Genomic DNA, 19,721 nt, shown 5'->3' on the forward strand with positions numbered 1-19,721 from the left:
AAAGTAGAAACGGGTTTGGAGAAGCAATCTCGATAAAGTTGTTCGGTAGACACCAACCACTCATAATTAGGGTTTTACAGAACATTGAAATGAGTAGCAAATGATTACGAAGCGTAGGTATTTGGAACCAATAGGAGTCACGACTCGAGTGGGAGGACGTGTCTAACCAATGGGGCTATCGAAAGCACCTAGCCCGCGGAATGTCATTGAGAGTCGTCACGGCGCCTCCAGCCAATGGGCTGTTCGTCTGATGGTAGTTGGGCAGGCCCCCTTCGCCAGGGGAGCTCCGAGACCCAGTGCTCACGTGCGACGGAATTAGGGTGAGAAATTACCCGAGGGTATAAAAGGTGCCTGCAGAGGCAGGTGCGTCAGAAGGAAACTGCCCGCGTGAGCGGAAGGTCAGCCAGGAGCGAAGCTATGGAGATGGAAAACGAGCAGTGCGAGGTGAGGAGCGGAGGGTCTCCCTAACAGCAACAAAGTAGTGTGAAGGGGTAGGCATTTTGCGTTGGTAGTGGCAGGTACCAGGAGACCTCCCCGAGAGAGCCCATGGCTACGTGTATTCCGTAGGAGCAAATGGGTGTGACACCCGTCTGAGAAGGGGATTTAGCCAGAAAATTCTATCAGTCCTAAATTGCGGCTTAAGTGCATCACGTGAAGTGATTTTAGCGAAATTTGAGTTTTTGGTGATTGGCTGTGGCTGGCTGTTGATTTTATGGTGGTTTAGCGCTGGTTCATTCCGTATTGTAGGACAATAAGTTTCGTATAAAATGGAAAAGAAATGGTTCCTTATAAAATTACACTCACTTTACTTCTGACGCGTTTTCTCTGTGAAAGACGCTCCAAACCATGTTTACATATTGGTTGCCTTTATTTTCTATTTGTTCAATATTCTCATCCTTAAGGGTTTTTACAAAAGTACATTATTGGTTGTCTTTAGGGGGCCAGCGGCATAACGAAACTTAAAGGGGCCCCACTGCAAAGTACATGGTTGGTTGTGGGGGTGGGGAGGGGGGGGGGCATGTTGGCACCTTCGCACTTATTCAGGAGTTCTGGGGATCGGGTACTGTGCCGAGGTGCCCCGTGCAGCTGCCACCCCCCCCCCCCCCCCCCCCCGCCCCAGGCGCTTAATTGTTTAAAGTTTTAATACGAACAAATCATATGTGAGCTGAGAATTTTAAAACGTTTTAAGAGACTTGGCTTTTCTAGACTCCGTAATTTTGTATGTCTAATTAATTACCCTTTTATGTATTTTTTCATGGAATAATCCAGGTTTGGGAGAAAGTGTTCTGAGGTCTACATTGCAGGTGCAGAGCGAGATGATGGTTCGTGGCGTTCACTCCCATAGTTACCTTGATTGTCTAGTTGATATCGGAAGGGCAAATAAGAAGCACTCTGATCGGTGAAGCGAAGGAAGAAGTCAGTTTCTCATTCAAACGGGTTATGATTTTGAGGCGGAAATTTATTCGCCCTTTAAAAAAAAAAAAAAAATAGGACTTGAGTTGCACGTAGTGTGAGTGAGGGTTGAGCGCCTTATCGTTCTGAGAATTTTTTTGTCGGGGTTTTATCAGGGATAGATAGCGCTTTCTCATATTGCGTGCAACCTTTTTCTTTTTTTACTGCTGTGAACGCTACATTTTAATGAGTAACATGATCGCTTCTATGCTCGAATAGTTGGTCATTTTCCGAGTGATTGGGGCTAAGTGGTGTTACAAGGTAATACCAAAGTGAATTGCTCCTACTGTGACAGATGGTATTCACGGGTCTCACGGCGCTGTCGAGTGGTGTCTATATTCTCCGTCTTGGTGAAACTTGCTGTCGCTGCATCTCAGATAAGTGTCGTCACAGTTTGTCGGCAACATTTACAATTAGCCACCAAAAAAAAATTGGGCACTAGCGCAGAGTAATCCGATAGTCTTTAAATATTAACGAATCCCTGTAAACAGATGTAATGTGTGTGACCCAGATATCCATCTACGAATTGAACCTATTTTCTACAGGCAGTACAGTTGTATTAAAAGCCCAGAGCATAGGAAGTTGCATGCTGGTTGACCACTGTCATCCGTCCCTGTTCTTAACACCCGATTCTTCGGTATATCCAGCAGTTAAGCGCAGTATCGGGAATTCACACATAATAAAATGCTATATCGAATTAAATCAATTTAATTAGTACCAAAGGCTTGAGTTGACAAAATAGCGCCCTTAATCTATTCAAACGGCGTTCTTAAGTAGTCATTTATTCTCAAAACTGTTTATAAAAGGCTGCGTATATTTCGTGTGCAAAGTGATTTTGATTAATCTGCTGTTTTGTCCTTAGATGTGGATCAATGCGGTGAATCCTGTAAACAAGGCTGCGCTGATGGCCTGGGTCAGAGAAACGGGAACCGCCCTGGTGCAGGTGAACGGCCAGCGGAAGTACGGCGGACCTCCTCCTGGTGCGTACAAGAGCTGACCCTTCTACTTAGGCTCAGTATTACGCTAGGCGTTCCCAACCTGCTTTATCTATGCGCTTAACATTTGAAGGCTTACAGGTTAGTGGTTACGTTGATGCACCCGCTGCAAACATGCGCGTATACACAAGTGACATGTTTCGCCGGGGTCGTTTGTCGCCTAATTTAAGATTTTCAACCCTTAGTCGTAAATCGAGAACCGTTAATTTCACTTTCAGCCGCGCCTTGAAGATAGCAAAAAATCACTTTGAATTTAATTCCAGGCTTGGCTGGATTAGTGATTAATTAACTATTTTAACTGCCAGAATAAGCATTGCGTTGTTTTAGCACTATGTAGTCTTTTAGCGTCACGTGCTGTCATTTTTTCGACAGAATGGACAGGTGCCCCCCCTCCCTCTGGCTCAGAGGTGTTCATTGGTAAACTGCCGCAAGACATCTACGAAGACAAATTGATCCCCCTGTTTCAGAGCGTGGGCAAACTTTATGAATTCCGCCTCATGATGACCTTCAGCGGCCTAAACCGCGGCTTTGCCTACGCCAGATACACCAGCCGGCGAAACGCCCAGTCTGCCATCGCGACGCTGAACGGCTACGAAGTGCAGAAAGACCACCGTATTGTCGTATGCCGAAGCACCGAGAAGTGCGAACTGTGCATCGACGGCGTGCCCTGCCGCTTAGAGCAGGGGGAGCTAAAAATGGCACTTCAGGAGCTGACTTCCGGAATAGAGGACCTCGCCTTGTACCCAAGCCCTACTAAAAAGCGCGAGCTCCTCGCTGTGGTCAAATACAACTCTCACCGAGCAGCAGCAATGGCCAAAAAGGTCTTAGTGGAAGGTATGTTTGTATGATTAAGGGGGACTGTGCAGCATTACCTACAACTGGCGTTTTTTTTTCCTAAAGTTGCATTTCATGTAAATGGCTTCACATCTATTGCAGTAGAATCACTGAAATGGTAACGGTTGCCACAAAGCATGGCTAGCCCGTGTTGCAAATTGTGTTAATGGCGCAAGTGTGATAATTCCCCAGGGCCGTATTCCGCATGGCCCCTATAGTGTGTGGACTACCGCGCTCTGAAGCATAAGGCTGTCATGCAAATTAAAGTACGACCACAGCATGCGTGTATCGTAGTGTAACAGGAGCTGCACAGAAACGGAATAGCCTTTAGAAAACAAACTTATTTGTAATGTACTGTAAGATGTAAGTTTTCTGAAGTTCTGTTAGTATGTGAAGATCTAGTCATAACATGACACGTGGTGCATTGTTTGGGGGCGTTAAATAACGAGCAGACTTGTTAACGGCTTTCTTTTTCGGAGTAATGCAAAATGCTTTGTTTTCAACTTAGAAATTCAAGGGGTGTCTCCAACAAGATCATGCTCGGATTTGTATGCCTTCATACAGTTCTTGCAACAACCCACCCCCAGGGTTGTTACACAAAGCATGATGGGTCTCCTCAGACTGTACGGTCTGTAGTGCGTTTCTCGATGTAGAAAAAAGCCATGCAAGTCAGACGTGGAGTAATGTTTTTTTATTTTCATATTTAACCCCTTCGCTGCCAGGCCTTTTCCCCTTTACGTGCCAGGCCTTTTTTTTGGCTATTTGGGACAGTTCGCGCTTAGGACCTCATAACTTTTTGTCCACATAAGTTACCCACGCCAAATTTGCGTCTTTTTTTTTTTTTTTTTTTTTTTTTTTTTACAACATGCTATGGTTTCTGGGGGTACCCAGACCTTGTGGGTTCCCCTGAAGGAGACCAACAAATTACCTAAAATACAGCAAATTGTTTTTTTATGAAAAAAGGAAAGAAAGTCTGGTGTGTCTTTTTTTTTTTTTTTTTTTTTTTTTTTTCCTCCTGAAAATGGCATTAAACAAAGGGTTTGCAGTGCTAAAATCACCATCGTTCCAGCTTTCAGGAACAGGCAGACTTAAATCAGAAAAACACATTTTTCAACACAATTTTGGCATTGTACTGGGACATACCCCATTTTTACAATTTTTTAGCCTCCTTCCAGTTATGACAGAAATAAGTGTGAAACCAATCCTTGATCCCAGAAAGCTAAACATTTCTGAAAAGTAGACAAAATTCTGAATTCAGCAAGGGGTTATTTGTGTAGATCCTACAAGGATTTCCTACAGAAAATATCAGCTGAAATAAAATATTGAAATTGAGGTGAAAAAACCCCAGCCATTTTTCTCCATGTTTTACTCTAACTTTTTCCTGCGATGTCAGATATTTTAAAGCAATAAACCGTTAGGCTGCTGGACTCTTCTGGTTGCGGGGATATATAGGGCTTGTAGGTTCATCAAGAACCCTAGCTACCCAGAGCCAATAAATGAGCTGCACCTTGTAATGGGTTTTCATTCTATACCGGCTATATAGCAATTCATTTGCTAGAATATAAATAGTGGAAAAATAGGCATCGGGAAAACCTTTGTATTTCCAAAATGGGCCCAAGATAAGGTGTTGAGAAGCAGTGGTGATTTGTACATCTCTGAATTCCGGGGTGCCAATACTAGCATGTGAATTACAGGGCATTACTCAAATAAACATCTTTTTTACACACTGTTTTACATTTGGAAGGAAAACATGAAGAGAAAGACCAGGGGGCAATAACACTTGTTTTGCTATTCTGTGTTCCCCCAAGTAGCACGTTAAAAATGGTACCTCACTTGCATGGGTAGGCCTAGTGCTCGCATCAGGAAACACAACATAGACAAATCACATTTTTACATTAAAATCTAATGTGTTTTTTTTTGCAAAGTGCCTAGCTGTGGAATTTGGTCTCTAGCTCAGCCGGCACCTAGGGAATCCTACCAAACCTGCGCATTTTGTGAAAACAAGACACCTAGGGGAATCCAAAAATGGGGTGACTTGTGGGGCTCTCACCAGGTTCCAGAATCCTTTGCAAACCTCAAATTTTGCCCACAAAAACACTTTTTCCTCACATTTCGGTGACCGAAAGTTCTGGAATCTGAGAGGAACCACAAATTTCCTTCAACCCAGCGTTCTCTCCTCACCCCCTCCCCCCCCCCCCCCCCCCCCCCCCCCCCCCAAAATTTCGCCAGATAAAAATGGTACATCACTTGTGTGGGTAGGCCTAGTGCCTGCGAAAGGAAAGACCACAAAACACTATCTGGACACACAAAAAAGAAAACTAGCCGTTTTTGCGGGGGAGGGAGGGCACCCTCAAATTTAGCTAAAAAATCTAATTTTTCCAACTATTTTGTGTGGGATCACCGCACCGGGACAAATTCCCTACCACCCAACGTTCCCCTCAGTCTCCCGGTAAAAATTATACCTGACTTGTGTAGGTGGGACATGTGCCCGTGACAGGGAAGAGCCAAAAACATGTCCAAATTGAGGGGGAACCAAAGCGGGTCCAAAAGGGCAGATAGCAAAAAAAATTATATATTATATATATATATATATTTAGGCTGACAATTTCTGTCTGGGGAATGCTATAGAGGCAAACGCTACAGTCCTTTCTACACCATCTACCCACTGACCAAAAATTGCCCCCAAGTCTTTAAAGCTGGCATCCACTGAAATGAAAGATTTCCCCAAAGGATCATATGATTGTAGTACAGGAGCTTTGATAACCAATTCTTTAATCATTTTCAAATATTTGATTAATTTCTTCTGACCACACAAATTTGATACTCTTCTTCAAAAGTGACTAATGGTTGCACTTAATATCCAGATATAAATCGGGCATAGTTGTCACATAGACCTAGGAAAGATCTCGGGGTGTCCTTATCAGTAGAAGGGGAAGCTTTTCCTATAGCTCTTATATTACATTCTTTAGGTCTTGTACCATAACTAGAAATATTATGTCCAAGATACTCTACTTTTTGTACCAAAAAATTGCATTTCTCAATTTTCACTGTCCTTCCCCTTTATTTTTTTAAAGTATGGAATACTCTATCCAACACAATCATACGTTCCTCCTTGGTGCGCACTAGGTAATCACCCTGGAACGCTTGGACATGAGATTTATCAAGTTATCCATTAACTTTTTAAAAACACTTGCAGCTGAAGTCCAAATGGAAGGTTTACATATTTATAAGCACCATAAGGTGTGAGAAAAGTTGTTAATGGTTGTGACTTCTCGTTGAGAGCAATCTGGTGATAAGCTGGATGGATGTAGATCAATGGTCGAAAAATACTTAGAATCCCCAATGTTTGCCACCATTTCCTGTATACGGGGTAAGGGGGGGGACAGCCTACTAAGATATTTTGATTGAGTGACCTCAAGTCAACACATAATTTTAAATCCAGGGGTGTGGAATTTATTAAAATATCTACTTGTCCAGGGGACAGGTTGCTTCTCAAATCTACTTGTCCTGTAAAAAGATCTACTTGTCCCTTTGGTGCCATGTAGTGTGGTGACAAACTATGGCAGCAATCTCATTATGTAAGAGCTCTGATAATAGCCTCTCTGATTATGCCAGGGGTACTACCATAGTAGGGCTTGAATATTTGCAGTTTCAATCCCTACTGTAGCAATTTCCTTATTTTGCCACCTTTCTGCAGATCTGCATACTGGGGCCTGGAGGAAGCAGTAAGCAATAGTTCCAGGGCTGGAATGCCTTAGAGACTGCAAACCTACTAACCTGCATGCTTTAAAGATTTTCACCAGCTTCTCTCTAATATTTTCCCCTATTAAGAAAGGTTGGACATTTACTCCTGACAATGGCAGAATTAGAACTTCTTCGAGGGTTGGGAAGAAAGTGGCTGGAGGGAAAATGAACTTGCAAATGCTCAATAGATTTTCACATGAGCAAATCTACACATGCTTATTTACCCATGCTAAAATACAATTCACAAATATTTTATAGGGGTACGACATATACTATGGGTGCACTTTTGTGACTTTCTTTAAGAATTTGGGGCCACATGTAGGTAGGTTCAGATTTGCGACCCGCAAATCCGAATGTAGGATGGTGTCCCTGAGACCATCTGTGATTCGCAAGGGCTTCACAAATGCCCACCTCATGAATAATCATGAGGTGGGTCACAATTTGCGACCCCCTTGCGAATGGCGGCCCTCACAGGGATGGTGGCCTGCTGGAGACAGCAGACCACCATGTCTGACTGCTTTTCAATAAAGCTTTTTTTTTTTTGTAATGCAGCCCGTTTTCCTTAAAGGAAAACGAGATGCATTACAAAAACGAAAAATGAAACGTTTTCGTTTAATTTTTTCAGAGCAGGCAGTGGTCCGCAGGACCACTGCCTGCTCTGAATTTTTTTTTACAGTGACATTCACAATGGGGAAGGGGTCCCATGGGGACCCCTTCCCTTTTGCGAACGTGTTAGCACCCATTTGAAATGGGCGCAAACTGTGATTGGTTTGCGCCCGCGGTCACAAAACAATCCTACATTGCACTGCGAGTCGCAATTAGGAAGGGAACACCCCTTCCTAATTGCGAGTCGCAACCCGTTTTGCGATTCGGTAACCAGGTTATCAAATCGCAAAACTGGGTTTGTGAATCGCAATGTGCTTTTTGCACGTCGCAAACAGCGAAAGTCGCTGTTTGCAACATGCAAAAAGCTACCTACATGTGGGTCTTGGTCCCTAATTAGGTCTGGTGTTAACAGAGACATTTTGTTTTTATTAAACTTCTATTTCTCTCTCTTTCGGCTGGCTTTACTGTGAGTGATCGCATTCTGCTCTTCCACAAGGAGCATATTTGCACACAAAGTAGTTTTGTTCAGTGTCAGGAACTACAGTGGCAATCAGTGACGTAACAAAACTGGAGAGTGCCCCTTTGCAAAGTACATGGAGGAGCCCCCTCTCCAGACTCAGGGCAGGAGCTGTGCTGAAGGGGCCCCCTGGAGGGCGGTTGCAGGGCCTTTGTTATGCCACTGGTGGCAACGTGTGCTTTTAGAGTTCAAAAACCTTTTTTTTTTTTTTTTTGCCAGTGTTTGTTACAATGTTGAGGGCCTGGTAGCTCCCACAACAATAAAGTGTTAAAAAAGCCATGTCAAAACAAGACACGCATTGATGAAACTAAAAGACTTCTAAAAATGTCAGATCAGTTGGCTTTGTCAGTGTTTGTTTATTTTCATGCTTCCCATAATCGTGTTGAAAATAGTTACACTGATTTTCCATTAGAAATATTTTTGGGAAATACTAGCATGCATCAACACATTTTAATAAATGACACTTCATTTGCATCTAATCAGAGAGCATTCTGGGAGCATTATACTTAGCCCCATAGCCTAAACTTTTCCAACATGCGTATACACTTTTTTTTTTTGTACTGGAACCAACGTCAGTAGTGAAGTGTGACCTTAAAACATTTATTTACAGCACTCACCCTAATAATGAAGGCTTTCAAATAATGAACCATAAATACAGTTCAAACAGCATTATCTTTTGGAAACACATTACCTCAACTGCAGAGAGTTCCTCTCTCTGTAAACAGGCAGCCAAAGGGTTTGTGCTGCAGAGGGTTGGGCCTACTTGTCCCAAGGACAAAGTAAACATAAAAACTTGTTGCCCAATTCCACATCCCTGAAATCACCAGATTGCCTGAAATCACCAGATTGCTTCTTGGTAAGCACAACCGGAGAAACCCATTCTGATGAGTCGGAAGTAAGTTTCTATGTCAGATTTTTAAAGTCATCCCTTACACTCAAAGGAACCGGTGTCCACCTATGAATTACTGGTTTAAAAATCTTTTAATTTTATTACTTGTTCAAACCCTTTTACTGTACCTATGGTATTTGAGAACACTTCTGAAATGTTTGTTGCATCAATTGTTTGTCACCTAATACTATCTAGATGTAGAATAGGTACTTCACCTGAAACTACAGGTTCCGTGTGACCTGGGCATAGATAAATTCCTAATTTTGCTAAGTTGTTCCATCCAACAATATTGTGTCCCATAACTGCCACATACTCTTAAATATAAATCTGTCTGCCAGGACACTGCAGAGATAATAAAAAATAGCCAAGTAAATCCACATCCTGTTCCCCGAAAGCTTTGAGATTTATATCCTCTGGAATTAGTGAGTATGTTCTGGCCATAATGCATAAAATGTAGAATCTGCTATTAAAGTGACTAGGGCTCCAGAGTCTGCCATGACATAAATGTCTTTACCGTCAATTGTTGCTTTGCAAAATGGTCCTTTAATTCTCCCATCATTCCGATTGCGCTCTGTATCATCCTCTAGAGTTGAGTACAGTGGAGAACGTCTGAGTGCACGCTTAAACTCCATTAGGTTCCTCCACCAGATTGACACTGTGGATCCTGACTCTTAAATGAACTCTTACCTCCCCTACAGACAGCATGAAAATGACCAATTTTCTTACAATGAGTACACCTTTTCCCCGTTGCTCGAAATAATTAATCCTTTCCTATGTGTTTTTTTTTTTTTTTAAACCACATCTATAACATTTTTAATGCTCCTCCTCTAGGAGTTGGTTTCAGTCTACTGAATGTACATATTTCGGATTCCTCAGCAATGCATTTGACTGGAGATAAATCTGTTGATAGAGTACACTGTTCATTGTTATGGTTGGCCATGACTTGTGTAGTTAGAATGGATCTTTTAGTACTCTTGGCAATATCAATAGTTTCTAAAAGTGTGGGATTTCTACAGGCTAATAACCTTTCCTGCACTTTTTTGAGTAGCAGTTGTACACACACTGTCCCTGATGTATTATGTCCATACTATTCTCAAATTCACATTTTGAATCTAAAACTCTCAAGGTCTCAATGGAATAATCTGTTTCTTCATTTGCATTTGAAAGAATTGTACCTTTCAAGTAGCACACCAGTGTCCTCTGAATATTGTTTAAGCATACGCTCCTTTGCTTTAATAAAAACTTTCCAAAATGCATTTTATACATCCGGCACTACTGGTAAATTGTCAAATACTCTTTGTCCAGGTACCCCCAGATGATTAAATAGCATTGCTTTTTTTCCCCCAGAAGGCCGATAATTATTGGCGTCAATGTCATCAATATCATTTTAAAAAATAAGAAGCCAAATATCTGGTTTTCATGGTTTCTGTAAAAAAAAAAAAAAATGGAGGAGGTTGCACCACACCTTGTATTTGCACCATAATCTAAAGTAAGGAACAAGAGTATTAAACACAGGTGCTGTCAAAAAGTGTGTATATATGGTTAAAGATTTCTAAAAGTCAAGAAGGTCACTTTCCCATTAGATATCCTGTGTTAATAATTCTTCCAAAATGGCTGTCACATGACTACAGCGTGCTTCCAAGCAACGTTGGTACATGATCAGATGAGCTGCGTCACACTCCAATGAAATCCTGGCAGGCACACCTGCGCGCAACAAAGCATTGTCAAAAGAAATCCTGGCGGGCATGCGATGAAACACTGTTAAGGGTTAAGTCAAAGTATATTTGAAACATGCCCCAGACTGCGATGTATTAGGAAGAGTCTGATCAAGACCGTTATTGGGGTGTCACTAGTGGTGAGGGCGCCAAAGGCGCCGCTGCAGCTCGAGGCATGCCCTGACCTCTGGCATCAGCAGCTGTCTGCGAGGCTTGTATGTCCTGTAAATTTAGTACGTAAGTGTCCCATACCGTGGCCACCCCATTCCTGCCCCGGGGATTATAATTGTGCGCCATAGCATTGATTTCTGCAGTGGTCCATCTCGAGGTTGCCTGCCTGCAGCCATTTGTCAATACTGGGTGGTTGTGTTGCCTTCCACGAAAAGTCTCTTAAACAATATTAACGCTAGATCTAACCATTTTAAATAGTGTTTTGTTGTCTTAGTTCTCTTTGCCAATCCCAGAAGACAGAACAATGGGTTCAGCGGCGGCGTGTCTATTCTCCGACACATACAGTAAGACTCAGGAACATACGGGGCGTAACACCAGGGCATTCCCAGCTCATCTGCAAAATGGTGGCATCTTCATGCCCACACCTAGGGCAGTGGGATGAAGAGCCCGGAAATATCCTTTGTAAACGATGCAGAGTTTAATAAGTTTGGTGTAAATAATTGAATTGTGTGTATTTCAGTCTACTGTTGTGTGAGAGATACTTCATCCGTTCTGAAGCCATCACCCACTGCTCGTCAGTAAAAGTAACACCCAAACAGTCTTCCAATCTGGTCTTACTTCGTGGGTGGCGGATGGTCCGGCGCTCCTGCAGTGCTAAGTATAGAGCTGAGATTGCTTTGTGGGTCTGTCACTGTGATAGTATACAATGTATTCCGCTGTGGGTAGGGGCTTCAGCCGGTCTCAGGCAAGAAATTGTCCCGGGTCCAGGTTGTGTGCTCCCATAAGTTCCTGAAAAAATAACAGCAATCCATCGCTGTATAGATCCCCAAACAGCGCACCCCACCAGCCTCCCAGGGAATGAAGGGAGTCGCAGGGAGTTGGGCATCACCCTCTTCGGAGGTTTTATATAACTCTTCGATACCAACCGTTAGCATGAGTAGGCCGGTTTCAGGATGTCGCGGTCCAGCAGCCATTCAAGCACACTTCTCTCACGAGCGCGGCCTGCACCATATCCTATATCCCCTTCCGACGTCTGGTCGCAAGCAATCCAGCGCATAGGCCATTGTAGCTGAGCCGCTGCAAAATAGCGCTCCCATGTCCGGGACCACCATTCCCCCCTCCTGCACCAGCACTTAAAGCGCATTTAGGGATACCTTCTTCCAACCTTGACATCATATAAGTGCTGTTAATAAGCTTCCCATGGTTTGAAAGAAGGATTTCAGTGGGATGACCGGCAATGCCACAAAAAAAGTATAAAAGTCGGGGCAGTGCCAGCATCTTAGCTATAGATGCTTGTCCCATGGGAGAGAGGGGGGGAAGCCAGGTCCAAAAGGGAGGGCTCGGCGCAGCAACGTCAAGGCCCTGCCTTGGTTGCCCTCAAGTAGATCAGCCTCAGTGATTTATTTATTTATATTTTATATATATATATATATATATATATATATATATATATATATATATATATTTTTTTTTTTTTTCTTTATATATATACACACACACACATATACATATGTGTCCCCAGGGTCTCCTGTGACCACGGAAGTCGTCTGTCACCCAAGTGGACAGATAGAGAGCCATCAGTGGCTCTCAGCGGGAACACGCATGATTTCCCCCAGTTTACCCGTAGGCCGGATGCTTCAGCAAATCTGTCCAGCAGGACACACAAATCTAGGAGCGAGCCCTCTGCATCTCTCAAGTAAATCAGAACATCATTTGCATACATTGAAGTAATGTGCCACTGACGTTTCACCTGGATTCCCTAGTCAACTCCCCTGTTTCAGAGATTCAGAGACTTATTGCCAGGGGTTCCATTGCTATGGCAAATAGCACAGGCGGAGGGAATAACCCTGGCACGTGCCCCGTTGTATTGGCGAGGAGCGAGATATCTGGGCACCTGTGTGCACCCATGTGCATGGGGCAGTGTATAACAGTGTCACCCATCGCAAGAGGTATGGGCCCATTCCAAATCGCTGGGGGACCTGCGTTAAATATGACCAACCAAGGGTATCTAAACGCCTTTTCAAAGTCTAGGGAGACGGCCACTGGATAGTCCGTCCCCTCTGACACTGCATCTAAGATATGGCACTATTGTCTAATGTTATGGTGTGTTGCCCTTTGCGGGACAAAACTACATTGGTCAGGGTGGATTAGTTAATGAGTTAACGGCATCAATCTATTTGCTAGGATTTTACTCAGGATTTTGTAGTCAATGTTTAGCATTGATAGGGGGCGGTATGAGATCGTGCTAAGGGGATCCCTGCCCGGTTTAGGTAGTACTACAATGAGTGCCTCACGCAGCGAGTCTGGCAATTCCCCTTGTCAGTGGGCAACCTCCTACATGTCTAGAAGTCGCAGTGTAAGGATATCTCCAAAGATGGTATAGAATACCACTGGGAACCCATCTATACCTGGTGTCTTCCTCCTGGTCCTTTGCTGGATTGCTAGCTTAATCTCCTCTATTGCAATGGGTTTATCCAACTCATCACTGGGACTGCATTAGATGAGGTATGATGAGATCCTGCAGAAACATCTGGGGGTGATCAGGGAAAGAGCCGGCGGGTGAGGCGTAAAGTTGCTCATAATAAAGGGCAAATGTTTCATTGATCGCTTCCTGTGAGTGTACTACCTGGCCTCTGCAGTCCCGAATTTCTCCTAGGATAGTATGAGGTGTTTCAGAACGCAGCAGCCACGCCAAAATGCGTCTGGGTTTATCACCTTCTGTGTTGTCGAGCTAGACATGACTTATAGTCGATATTGCAAAGGCACTTTAGTTCCTCCTGGTATAGGCCCTGCTGAGCCATCAGGAGAGGGCGTGCCAGGGGGGTGGTGAGGGATGGGGGGGGGAGGGGGCAGCTTCCTTTTCTAGCTCCCGAATGATATCTTCTAAGTCTGTTACAGTGCGTAGGAGGGGTGGCAGGAAGTTGCCATACAATGGCCTCTTCACACAACTTTCATGGCATCCCACTCCACTCTCAGGTCATCCAGTGAGCCTGAGTTGATAGGGAAGTAATCTGAAATGTGGTTATTAGTAGTTTCCCTACACGCAGTGTCTTGCAGGGCCTCAACTCTCATTCTCCACATGGGTATTGGTGGTTTGGCATTCCCCCACTGAAATTTAAGTCTGAGGGGGTTGTGGTCTGAAAATGTCCTGCCCAAAAACTCAGTCACGCATCATAGGCCAGCCCTCTGAATTACAAAAGAAAGTCTAATCGGGTATGGATCTGGTGTCCAGGAGCATAGTAAGCGTATTCCCTGCCGCTGGGATGATGCATATGCCAGATGTTGTGGAGACCTAGAGAGGAAGACCACTGCCGGAAGTGTCTGGAAATCTGTGTACCTGGTGTCTTTGTAAGGGGAGGAATTGACCAATCCAGGTCAGTTTTATGTATGCAAATAAAGTCCCCTCCCCATAGTTCCGGTGCTGTAGTAGGGCAGGGGAGAGCATGCTTAGGAAAGTGTCCTGCGCAGTATTGGGGGTATAGATTGACGCAAGCATGATCGAACGCCCGTCTAGTGTGCCTTCCAGAAGGACATAACGGCCCTCTGTGTCTGTGTCATCGGCTGAACAAAGGGCACCCCTGGGGCTATCCAAATGAGTGCTCCTCTAGCATATGCAGAGTAACCTGTGCCAAATAGCTGCCCTCTCCACCTACAACCTAGTTTAAGGAGTTCGCCGTGTGTCGTATGCGTTTCTTGTAAGCACTCAAAATGTACCTAGCTACGTCTAAGATATTTGTATACACTGTGCCTCTTAGCTGGGGTCCCCATTCCGCAGACATTCCATTTTAAGGCAGTGTAATCCGATCCCATAACAATGTATCATGTCCAGCACCATCTCTCTTCCCAATATCCCACCCCCAAAATCCCAGGTGCCGCTTATTTGAGGGTCAGTTCCCTTAGGCGCAGCTTCACCTTACCATATGAGCTACGTTGTCTTTGTACCTTTGCGGTGAAGTCCCGATAGGCTGTTATCTCTGCATTCTCCTGTCACCATGGACCGGTTGTTTGAGACAATTGAAGAATCTGATCACGATCTCTGAAGTTAAGAAGGCGAGCTATGGTGGGTCGTGGTGAGGACCTAGGCTTGGGGGGCCTCCTGGATATCCTGTAGGGCCTTTCCACTGAGAAGAACCGGTAGGGGGTTTCTCCCAGCACATTGTCAATCAGCCGTTGCTCCACAAACAGCTCCCCACTGGGTCACTCAGATCGTTCAGGAAAGCGTAGGAATCTAATATTGTTACGCCTAGATCTCCCCTCAGTGTCCTTTTACTGCCCCTGCGTTGCAGGTCTAACATCACCCTTATAGATCTTGGCTGGTGAATACTCCTGGTCTAGCAAGTGGAAGGGGTGTTGTAGGAAGTTGGCTCTGTATGTGCTATTTCAAAGTAAGGAATAGCATGCACAGAGTCCAAGGGTTCCCCTTAGAGGTAAAATAGTGGTAAAAAGAGATAATACTAATGCTCTATTTTGTGGTAGTGTGGTCGAGCAGTAGGCTTATCCAAGGAGTAGTGTTAAGCATTTGTTGTACATACACATAGACAATAAATGAGGTACACACACTCAGAGACAAATCCAGCCAATAGGTTTTGTATAGAAAAATATATTTTCTTAGTTTATTTTAAGAACCACAGGTTCAAATTTAACATGTAATATCTTGTTTGAAAGGTATTGCAGGTAAGTACATTAGGAACTTTGAATCATTTCAATTGCATGTATACTTTTCAAGTTATTCACAAATAGCTATTTCAAAAGTGGACACAGTGCAATTTTCACAGTTCCTGGGGGAGGTAAGTTTTTGTTAGTTTTACCAGGTAAGTAAGACACTTACAGGGTTCAGTTCTTGGTCCAAGGTAGCCCACCGTTGGGGGTTCAGAGCAACCCCAAAGTTACCCCACCAGCAGCTCAGGGCCGGTCAGGTGCAGAGTTCAAAGTGGTGCCCAAAATGCATAGGCTTCAATGGAGAGAAGGGGGTGCCCCGGTTCCAGTCTGCCAGCAGGTAAGTTCCCGCGTCTTCGGAGGGCAGACCAGGGGGGTTTTGTAGGGCACCGGGGGGGACACAAGCCCACACAGAAATTTCACCCTCAGCGGCGCGGGGGCGGCCGGGTGCAGTGTTAGAACAAGCGTCGGGTTCGCAATGGAAGTCAATGAGAGATCAAGGGATCTCTTCAGCGCTGCAGGCAGGCAAGGGGGGGCTTCCTCGGGGAAACCTCCACTTGGGCAAGGGAGAGGGACTCCTGGGGGTCACTTCTGCAGTGAAAGTCCGGTCCCTTCAGGCAGGGTCTTTTCCAGGCGTCGGGTCTTAGGTTTCAGAGAGTCGCGGTCAGGGGAAGCCTCGGGATTCCCTCTGCAGGCGGCGCTGTGGGGGCTCAGGGGGGACAGGTTTTGGTACTCAGTCGTAGAGTAGTCCGGGGGTCCTCCCTGAGGTGTTGGTTCTCCACCAGCCGAGTCGGGGTCGCCGGGTGCAGTGTTGCAAGTCTCACGCTTCTTGCGGGGAGATTGCAGGGTTCTTTAAAGCTGCTCCTTTGGATAAAGTTGCAGTCTTTTTGGAGCAGGTCCGCTGTCCTCAGGAGTTTCTTGTCGTCGAAGCAGGGCAGTCCTCAGAGGATGCAGAGGTCGCTGGTCCCTTTGGAAGGCGTCGCTGGAGCAGAGTTCTTTGGAAGGCAGGAGACAGGCCGGTGAGTTTCTGGAGCCAAGGCAGTTGTTGTCTTCTGGTCTTCCTCTGCAGGGGTTTTCAGCTAGGCAGTCCTTCTTCTTGTTGTTGCAGGAAATCTAGTTTCTAGGTTCAGGGAGAGCCCTTAAATACTAAATTTAAGGGCGTGTTTTAGGTCTGGGGGGTTAGTAGCCAATGGCTACTAGCCCTGAGGGTGGGTACACCCTCTGTGCCCCCTCCCAAGGGGAGGGGGTCACATCCCTAATCCTATTGGGGGAATCCTCCATCTGCAAGATGGAGGATTTCTAAAAGTTAGTCACCTCAGCTCAGGACACCTTAGGGGCTGTCCTGACTGGCCAGTGACTCCTTGTTATTCTCATTATTTTCTCCGGCCTTGCCGCCAAAAGTGGGGGCCGGGGCCGGAGGGGGCGGGCAACTCCACTAGCTGGAGTGTCCTGCGGTGCTGTGACAAAGGGGTGAGCCTTTGAGGCTCACCGCCAGGTGTTACAGCTCCTGCCTGGGGGAGGTGTTAGCATCTCCACCCAGTGCAGGCTTTGTTACTGGCCTCAGAGTGACAAAGGCACTCTCCCCATGGGGCCAGCAACATGTCTCTAGTGTGGCAGGCTGCTGGAACCAGTCAGCCTACACAGATAGTCGGTTAAGTTTCAGGGGGCACCTCTAAGGTGCCCTCTGTGGTGCATTTTACAATAAAATGTACACTGGCATCAGTGTGCATTTATTGTGCTGAGAAGTTTGATACCAAACTTCTCAGTTTTCAGTGTAGCCATTATGGTGCTGTGGAGTTCGTGCATGACAGACTCCCAGACCATATACTCTTATGGCTACCCTGCACTTACAATGTCTAAGGTTTTGCTTAGACACTGTAGGGGCACAGTGCTCATGCACTGGTACCCTCACCTATGGTATAGTGCACCCTGCCTTAGGGCTGTAAGGCCTGCTAGAGGGGTGTCTTACCTATACTGCATAGGCAGTGAGAGGCTGGCATGGCACCCTGAGGGGAGTGCCATGTCGACTTACTCATTTTGTTCTCACTAGCACACACAAGCTGGTAAGCAGTGTGTCTGTGCTGGGTGAGGGGTCTCTAGGGTGGCATAATACATGCTGCAGCCCTTGGAGACCTTCCCTGGCATCAGGGCCCTTGGTACCAGAGGTACCAGTTACAAGGGACTTATCTGGGTGCCAGGGTGTGCCAATTGTGGAATCAAAAGTACAGGTTAGGGAAAGAACACTGGTGCTGGGGCCTGGTTAGCAGGCCTCAGCACACTTTCAATTCAAAACATAGCATCAGCAAAGGCAAAAAGTCAGGGGGTAACCATGCCAAGGAGGCATTTCCTTACAGGTGTCCCCTGTATGTTCTGCACGTTGTCGCTACCTTCTGAAATTAGTGTCACCTGGTCACCGCACAGCCACCCCAGCACCACTTGTCTCCCGGTGGGGCGGAGGCGCTGCACAATCGGGATGAACCGGGGGGGGGGGAAGGGGCGCCTCGCGCAGGCCCTCCCTGCACAGCAATAAGGCTGTCTAATCGCCCCTGACTAAGGCCAGCAGGGGAGGCCACCCCTGCACAGTAACATATGGGTCCGAGGCCAAGGGCACCAGCTTTCCACCTCTCCACACTCACCAACAGCCAGGCAGTGGGTTCACGCTTAACAACAGCGAGCTCGCGTGCCCGCTCGTCCGGGTCGCCGGATCAGGCCATCTCACTGCATCTGCGCTGTCCTCACGCGGGGTGGGGGGATGTTCTCTTCGCGACGCGTCGCATCGACGGCAGTCCAGCCGCGCTCTGCATGTCACTCCGCATGTCTCAGGGCCACATCTGCTCCGCTCCACAGCTCTGTGGGCGCTCAGCTGGCTCTGCCTACATGCCACCCGTAGGCCCGAGTATCTGTCAGGGCTCACCCGTTAGCTGCTCGGTGGTCGGCACCTCAGCACTTGGTGCCCCAGGCCCCTCGTCCTTGTGGGTCCCCGCCGGGGCCGGCCGCCAGCCGACTACAGGATATTTAAATAGATATTTAACGGGCCCACGGGGAGCTCCGATTTATGCAACTGCTCTGGTCACCATCTTGGCTCCACCCCCTCACGGACCACTAGGCATTGTTTTCCACAATGACTTAGGACGGGAGTGAGGTAATCAGACTAACCATTTCTGCAGGCTAAGCTGAAGAACCAAGATTTGTTTTAAAACATTTCATCCCCTGGATAAAAACCACCATTCTCCCCTTTCAGCTGCTAGTTGGCTTCAAACTTCATCCTCTGCCCTTTCGACCACCTTAATAAAAGAAACCACCATTTATATGCCCTGGCTAATTGGGCAAAGGGACGTCCGTTTATTGGTGTTTCTCATTACTCACAGACTCCTCCATAGATCTGTATTCATTGGAGTCCCTTCCATACTAAGCTTTACATTGCATAGTTCCTCTTAACTCCTCGACAGGTTAAGCTCCATGTCACCAAGCACCCACACTGGACACGGAGTATTGTACTACTCTTGTCTGACGCCACTTGGCTTATGCACCAATTGAATAGCGTCCATGTGCTACAGAATGTTTCCCATTATTCCATATCAGCCTTTTCTGGTTGCATCATTTTGTGAAATGTCCTGCGTAATTTGATTTGACATCAGAAATGTAATTGTCACACTGATAACAGTGAGAGCGTCTGAAAGTCCATATAAGGATACTGGGAGGTTGTAATTAGGCTCACATTTTAAACGTACAAAACCATAGAAATTCACCTGTTGGTTATTTCAAGTAACTCTAACTTGTGCCCTGAAACTAACTTTTTTGCTTATTTGTGATTAATCTCGATTAATTGCGAACATCATGCATGTTAAAGAAAGTCATTTTAAACCCATAATTTGACCAACACCCCTAAATCAGGAGCCCTCCCGTAAGATAAAATGGCAGCAGCAACTTTCTGTTCAGTTTGTGGCCAGCCAATTACAGCACTTCTATTTGCGCGTACATTCACAAAAAAGCACGAATATTTGTGATCTCAGATATACAAATTTGGATTTTCTTTAATTTCTTCTAAACTTCTGAACGCTGTAGTCTTGTCTAAATGTCCTATGGGAATTAACATGAGAAACGCAACTTTTTTGACCCACTTCCCCATGGCGCACCCACCT

General features: G+C 45.7%; 1 protein-coding gene across 2 annotated transcripts in view; it reads left to right on the forward strand.

Annotated features, from left to right (window-relative positions):
• Positions 1–314: 314 nt before the first annotated feature.
• Positions 315–19,721, forward strand: part of DND1 (DND microRNA-mediated repression inhibitor 1) — a 63,491-nt gene continuing 44,084 nt past the window's right edge. The window contains exons 1-4 of one of the 2 annotated variants that reach the window (XM_069199399.1): positions 382–444; positions 1,270–1,416; positions 2,315–2,432; positions 2,820–3,281. In XM_069199399.1, the coding sequence (XP_069055500.1) occupies positions 2,315–2,432; positions 2,820–3,281 (580 nt within the window). In that variant the 5' untranslated portion in view covers positions 382–444; positions 1,270–1,416. Of the gene's footprint in view, positions 445–1,269; positions 1,417–2,314; positions 2,433–2,819; positions 3,282–19,721 lie in introns of both variants that reach the window. The other variant, XM_069199398.1, reaches the window with a different exon arrangement.

The sequence above is a fragment of the Pleurodeles waltl genome, chromosome 7, assembly GCF_031143425.1.
Source record: "Pleurodeles waltl isolate 20211129_DDA chromosome 7, aPleWal1.hap1.20221129, whole genome shotgun sequence".
Classification (NCBI taxonomy): domain Eukaryota; kingdom Metazoa; phylum Chordata; class Amphibia; order Caudata; family Salamandridae; genus Pleurodeles; species Pleurodeles waltl.